The 7,458-nt window shown below is 36.6% G+C and overlaps 1 protein-coding gene across 1 annotated transcript; it reads right to left on the bottom strand.

Moving 5' to 3' along the window:
- Positions 1-406: 406 nt before the first annotated feature.
- On the bottom strand, positions 407-5,376 carry LOC147763828 (uncharacterized). The gene is made up of 3 exons (XM_087001142.1): positions 4,528-5,376; positions 2,501-2,632; positions 407-2,114 (listed from the first exon to the last, which is right to left on the bottom strand). Exons 1-3 carry the CDS (start codon positions 5,374-5,376, stop codon positions 1,791-1,793), a joined length of 1,305 nt encoding a protein of 434 aa, XP_086857268.1. The 3' UTR covers positions 407-1,790.
- Positions 5,377-7,458: the final 2,082 nt, after the last annotated feature.

Here is a 7,458-nt window from a genome sequence, read left to right as displayed (position 1 = left end):
TCTTACTAAAATTTTGCTAACAACTTAACTGGCTTAAATGTCTTCCACGCCTAGTAAAGCTGTTAGGGGTTAATCATCTTTACCCCCTAGCCGCTTGGGTAGGCATGACGGACATTTAAGCCAGTCAAGTTGATAGCAATTTAGTGAGACTCCCCAGGGAGTTAGATTGATCCAGATGGATCGGTCTAGGCATGGGAACCCAGTCTATGGCCTACCTCTACTCTGTGAACACATTATCAGCAGAGGTAGATGAGTGGTCTGAAACTTGGGGTGGTGTTATTACATGTACAACTTATAGACCTAACTGGACTGGTGTAAGCGTACAGTTTGACACACGCACACGCACACACACACACATACACACATACACACGCACACTAAAATGATGAAATGAGACACATTTTCTAAGTAGATTAACATTACTATGTTTATTATAGAAGTAATTTTGCAATTTCTATGGCACTTCAGTAGTAAATTTCAGAATGTGATTGTTTCTTTTTAATCCATATTCGGTAATGACCCCGATCTTTTTAATGGGGAAAATGTGAATTTTACGGAAACTATTTTTTCAAGTTACATATTGTTAAAATTAGAACATTTCTTTTGAGTTGTAGCTACCTAACAGTTCTATTTTATAGAGAAAAGGACTACAAATACTACACAGAAATATATTTCAATGTTTCTAAAATTATGTATCTCAAAGTTTGATAATTTTTGCCCATTAAAATGATTGAGTCATTACTGTTTCTCTGCCAAGAGCCTGAGGGACTTCTTAAAAAATATAATTATATAATGTCACTGGAATACAATATAATTATAATTTGACTACTACATGATTATAAGATGTTCCACATTTAGCCCATTTACAAATAGTTACCCTTTGAAAAAACTGGTCTGGTGAGTGATAACTTCCTTTTACCATAGGATTTTTGTATAAATGTGACAAAATTGCAATAGTAATAATATTAAACATTATCAATTTATCACATAACAATGGTGTGTGATTTTAAATACAATTCACACCTTGTACAGTCTTCTACACTCAACACGTAACAGTCTGCAATGTGTTAGTTGAGATCACATACTCAGCAAAAGCCTATCAGGTTTTAAATTGCTTGAAACACATTTTCCTCTTTAACGACTTACATGCATTATTTTAGTAATGGAACACATTCTATCACAACATTACTGTTGGTTGGACTAGTAGAAAACCATTGGATTATTTTCGGAATTTGAAAAATGATTAATGTACTATTTAGTTTTTCAACATTTACACATAGATTATTTTCTATCAATGTAAAATTGTTTATCTTCTTTTCCTCAATTCAAAGGAAACAGACATCCTTACGGTACATTCAATGATTTTCTTATTGAGATTAGTTGATGATAAGTCCGTGATAGGTCGCACAATTTAATTTGAAATTCGTGAAATTTATTTCACCATTTTGCACGGAGTACAGGTACAGGGGCGAATCCAGGATTATTTGAAGGGGGTGGGGGGGGGGGGGGGGCGGTCCGCAGATGCGAATTCGAACCTCCCCACGCTCCCCATTGGCGTGGGGGCCGGGACCGGCGATAGGGCCTCGACAATTTTTGGCATTTTAGAGGACGAACGGTGCCATTGGTATTCTTTAGAACTATGATTCAGCTAGTCAAAATTCTAATTTCAAGAGGGAACCATTGGTGTGATTTTTTTCAGAAATCGAAGGGGGGTGGGGGGTGGGGGGAGACCCCCTGATCCCCTATAAATCCGCCACTGAAGTATGTATTCACTTTTCACAGATTTACCTTCATTCGTTGATGACATTGTCAATCGTTTTCACTGCTGTGTTTTCTGCAGTTTCTGGACATATCTTCTCAGCTATTTCAAAATAACCATTACCACGCAGAACACGGCAAAAATGACTCAAAGGATCTCTTTCCGGAGGACAGCTATACAATATCTCTAATAGTTTATGGCTTCCCTCCTTCAGTGAAGTTTCACACGCCTTCCTAACAGCTGTCCTATCATCAAAATCCAAAACTTTCTTTGCGAAAAGACCATCCACAATGAGTAAAGGGTTGAATCCTCCCGCAAGACTGATCCAATTGCTTTGTAGAATTTCTTGATGATTCTAAAATTTAATACAAGTTAAAGACAACTTGAATGAGAAAGAGTCTTATGTTTGGAACGGAGGTCACAACGTTTTGATATTATTGATATTCTTCAGATGAACTGATGTTGAGTTGTCACCGTGTCACCATTGTTTGAATGCGTTCTGACTTTCAAAGTTTAGTTGAAGGGGGTGGAGGTGAACTTCATGATTTTCTCAAATATTTTGCACAAAATGCTTTGAAATGGAATCCTTTATTTATTACTAGTTGTATGTTTTGAACAATAAATAAACTATCATATTCAGTTCTGTAGCCGTTGTTATCGTGCTATGTTGCCTACAAGATCTACAAGATCGACTTTAATACAATCTGGTTGGATCGAAATATAACAGTTTAAATCACGTACCTTGTACACGTAGATTTTCTTCCCTGATGCTGCTTCACATTTACACTCGGCAAATATTCCCTCCTTGATGTTATCACATAACTCGGCTCTCGATATTTTTTCATCTCCTAGATGGTACATATGAACGTGGTCCTGTAAATAAAACAACTGATTTTATGTTAGATCCAGGTGTCTCTGTCTCATTATCGACTCATTATTGAACAAATCAAACATGTGAAAGTTTTCTTTTGACATTTTCTGCATCTTAACTATATTGTTAATTGATTTTATAGAAATGTTATTAGACTATATAGAGTATTGTGTAAAAAATTGTCAAACATGGAAATAAACTCATATCATTGCAGTTTGTCAGATTCAATCATTCACTATGTTTAGTGTGGTCAGACTGTAATTGTCTCTTGGGTACTCACCAGCTAAATTCAGAGCTATTAAATAACTTGCCTAATTACGTTTCAAGTGACCATTAAATGAGATTGACTATGCTGTTAGGTATTATGTTATATTGTATCAAAATTGAAGAGAACCTTATTATGGGCACTGCTGCCATAGTGATCCTAAAGGAAAACGATGTCACTAACTCTTCTCAAACTTACAGGAAAGCAACATATGACTTAAATACAATTTTTGCTGGACAACAAGTCTGATTGGTTGATTTTCCAGGAAGTTGTACAGGTTTTTGTGAAAATTTAGTATTTCACAATTTGGCATTTTCATTTTTGACTTTTAACCTCCACGGGCTTGAAGACCTTTGTTAGTCACATTTTCTGAATACCCATGATACTTTTATATTATTATTAAAAATTGATGGACATTATGCTGTTAAGCATTATATTATATTGCATAGAAGTTTAAAGTAGAAAATTTCAATTTAAAACAAATTCTTAGGGAAATGTAAAATGTCAAATCCAAGGTTGCAATAAGGTTGTGAATATAGGACTTCCATCCAAGTTCAATATTAAATATAAGAGCTTGGGAATTTGCGAAGGGCGGTTCATGGTGAAAAATAGGCCAAAGGTCCATTCAAGTTCAATAGTAACTATTAGCGTATCTCTACCAATTTTAGAGATAAAATGTTTGGAAATTTTGTAAAGTTCAGTTCATAGTAAAAAGTAGGAAAAGGCAAAATTCAAGGTCAGAGGAAGACTGTCAATGAAGGAGTTCCTATTCAAGTCTTATTGTAAATATTGGCATATCTTTATTAGTTTTGGGAATATAAGGGTCAGAAAACTTGCATAGTGCAGTTCATGATAATAAGTAGATCAAACATAAAATTCAAGGTCACAATATGATTGCTGATATCACTTTCCATTCAAGATCAATATATGGGCTTATTTCTGCCAGTTATGAAGATATGGGTGGGAAAATTAGAAAAGTTCATGTTGAAAAATAGGCCAAAGGTCAAATTCAAGGTCAAAATATGAGACAAGAGACTATAGAACTAACCTTGGATCGAACTATCTTCGAGGGGATTCTCCCTGAATTGCAATTAACTTGGATGGAAGTCCTACATCCACAAGCTTACTGCAACCTTGGATATGACATTTTAAGTTTCCCCAAAATTTTGTTGTAAATAAAAATTTTCTACAAAAAATTAAGAACTCTTGTTTACTACATTTTGCACCGCTTGTCAAGCACAACATTGGAGGTGGTGTCCCATTTTTTGTTTTTCATATAAATGCGCTTACTCCAGCTGGTAGCACAATACCCAGAGGCGGTATCGCCTCTTAGATCCTCTTGGTTTTTTAAAAATTTATGCATTTTTTGTGAAATTTTCACCCTTCTCATTCTGGCATTTTCAAAGTGTGAATTTGAACTCATATGGGCCTGAGGCCTTATGCTTGTTACACATTTTACTGTAAACATCAGTATTACCTGTTGAGGATAATTTACATTTGCCGTTAAACATAACGTATTATTCCATTAGAATTGACAGTAGCCTATTTTGTGCATTTTTATTTTCTGCTTTTGTCTGTACAATTGACGGCTTTGCTGCATTGTTTAAAATGCAATTATCATGTTTTACTAACCTTTTCCTTCCACAAACAACTGTGTTCCTCTTGTAACTGACAGACTAACCCCACGGAATATTTCTGCCCCGGGAAACACGTTTTGCATATATTGTCCAAATGTTCGTGAACAGTAGCAAAGACTGATAATGCCTGTTGATCTATGGCACCCTCTGGTACTTTAGGGTCTGTGATCGTGGTAAACAAAATCACGTTTTGTGTATTACTACATTTCTTTTCAAGTATGTATCTGATTCCTTCGGATGGTTCTTTGAAGACGGCAAAATCGGAGTACACAGTTTGCTTAAAGCTCGTATTCACAGAGCTTTCGTCTACCCTGAGCAGTAGAGAAAAAAGCCTCCATAAGATTGGATTTGGCACAAATTTCCCAAAGTCCCAAACAAACTGAATTTCTTTGTTTTTCGAAACATTCCAAAGAGAAGCCCTATTTTCTTCGCTAGCAATTTCCAATTGATTTGGCACAAGGTAATAGGAGCTGGTGGGATCTTTAACGATTAAGTCACTATCTTCCAGAAGTTTTGTACAGACATTTTTTAAATCTTCAGGCGTCATCGATTGGCTTTCATTAAGGGTCTTAATCGTATCGCTTATAGCCGTATTCATGGTTTCTTCCCTTAAGACGCCATTTCCTTTTCCCTCTCGCTCTATCATGTTTAGAAACAACTCTACAAACCATGAATGTCCACACTGCGGAATGATAAAGTTTGTTGCACCGCCACAACAATAAATATCACCCCTGTCGCTGAAGTAATGGACAAAATTGTCAAAATCCTGGTTTACAACAATGCCTTTCTTCTTCACAGAAACTTTCAGGTCTTCCTTTTTCATTATTGGAGACAGCTTTGGCATATTTCTAAAAATTTTAGCCATTTGATCTTGGTTTTTCGTCTTTTAAATGCGGCAGTTGTTGCAACTTGCTGCCTGAGGTGTTTCCCTGCTTGGTCCCCCTTCAACGGTTTCGAATTCTCTACTTCATAAATATAAGTTTTTTCATTCCTGGCAATGTATCCATCCAAGCATTCTTTTTTCAAAAAACGTGTCAATTCCTCAGATATCGTTTGTCTGACCTCCTTATCAACACTGTCCCTGTGTGTCCCAACAATGAAGATAGGCCTATGATTTTTGTCAATTTCTTCATCAGGCAAACATATATGAGCCAACACGCAGTTTAACCAATAGCGAAGCTGTCTGGATTGTATGCGGAGTTCATTGCTATCTTTGAGTTTTTTAGCGGCTTCAAAGTTAAATACGATGATGTACACAGCGTCCTTTGGTATGAATAAATGATGGAAATAATGATATTCTTCTTGTCCTCCACAATCAATTAACATAAACTTAATACGCATGCCTGACATTCCATTCTCATATTTTGATTTTGCCAGTCTTATTTTGGTTAAATCAATACCCGTTGCCATTGCTTGTTTCACCTGCCAAAAGCCCCACATCTCGTATGCAACAATACTACCAACAGACAACAACTGATCTAAAAAAAATTCTCCAAGAGGAAAAGCGATCGTCCAGTTCATAAAATAGACCATTGCGGCACCTAGAATAAAGCCCAGTGTCCTTCGGAAAAGGAAATGTATATCGTAAACTTTTGCAAGAGGCCGGCCAATGACCATCCCTGTCGTGTATTCTAACATAGCACTAAAAAACACATTCAACAATATAATTACGTAATGATGGAAAGAGGAGGAATAAAAACAAACGATTATCGCTATCGTGAGCAAACAAATGTAAAACTGGCAAATCCAATACATTAGATATTTTGACGCGGTTTTGCAAAGGAAGATGGCAGAAGCATCCCCTATCCCAATTAACGCGATAACTGTTGTTTTCTCGCTCAGTAAATTCAAATATTTGCCTCTTTTTATCATCTCACATATGAGGGCAGTAGCAAAGTTTGAAACGACTAATTGAAGGCAAATTTTTTTCGTGTTGATTTTCCCTTGACATAATTTAGTACAAACCGTCAATGCAATGCTGGAAATGAGAAATATTGTTGATGCCTGCTGAAAGTCAATACACCACTCATATAACATTGCTAAAACAATTTGGAAAAATCTAAGAATACTACCTTGACTTTTGAGGCAGACAAAGCTGAAAACCAATGATGTTCCTGCCCTACACCCAAATCCTAACACAAACCCTATCACCAACCCGCAACAAAGAATACCACGTTGGAATACCAATAACAAGTCCGGGTTATCCATTCTCTGTTGCATATTGCTGTCAACGTATAGGATTTCGATACAGGCATAGCTGCAAAACATACTGAGAGCTGTACCTTCGCCAAATCTTATGCCCAAGGGCAGGTTGCCAGAAAAAAGGATTGTAGAGAATAGGCACCCTATGATTTTTAAAGAACATAACCCAAAGGGAAATGAAGCAAAAGCAACACATAGGCATAGTAATCCAAATACAAGTTTGGAATGTTGATCAAATGATGATCCCTGATCATCTGCTTGGGAAGCAGAATTGTCAGTCATTTGCACTGTAGCGTAACTAGCAGCATATTGCTGTTCATTTTCAGGATCCTTAACATCTTCCCAAGTGTCCGTTACGGCGGCAGTTTCCACGTGGTGCTTTTCATTTCCTCGAGTACTATTGTAACTTTTTACGAAATTCTTTTCTCGGAAATAGCGTTGCAGGGTTGTCTTTCCTACACCAGAATCTCCCAGGAATAATATTTTACTAGTTTCCAAATCAATTTGCCCATCTTTCAAGTTTTTTTTATATTTTTTACACAGATTAACACTTGTCCCAATAATCCTCCTGCTTAACGTCCCAGCACGTGCTCCCCATCGTCTGAACACGTCTTCTTGCTGTACCCAATTTTCTTCTTCCATTTTGGTGTTAATCAAATATTGGTGCATAGATGCACATGACTACGGAATTGTGAAACTGTCAAACGTGAACAAAACAATTGAT

The sequence above is a fragment of the Lingula anatina genome, chromosome 1 (assembly GCF_051362555.1).
Source record: "Lingula anatina isolate TDL-2025a chromosome 1, LinAna3.0, whole genome shotgun sequence".
NCBI classification, from domain to species: Eukaryota; Metazoa; Brachiopoda; class Lingulata; order Lingulida; family Lingulidae; genus Lingula; species Lingula anatina.
The sequence above is the reverse complement of the archived record's forward strand: the minus strand, read 5'-3'. Positions and strand labels throughout refer to the sequence as shown.

Excerpts from the sequence above, each read along its gene's own strand:
- LOC147763828 (XM_087001142.1), bottom strand. The coding sequence starts at position 5,376 with ATGCCAAAGCTGTCTCCAATAATGAAAAAGGAAGACCTGAAAGTTTCT. Across the intron at positions 2,633-4,527 it reads GTTGTTTGTGGAAGGAAAAG|GACCACGTTCATATGTACCA; the intron begins GTTAGTAAAACA and ends TTTTATTTACAG. Across the intron at positions 2,115-2,500 it reads AGAAAATCTACGTGTACAAG|AATCATCAAGAAATTCTACA; the intron begins GTACGTGATTTA and ends ATTAAATTTTAG.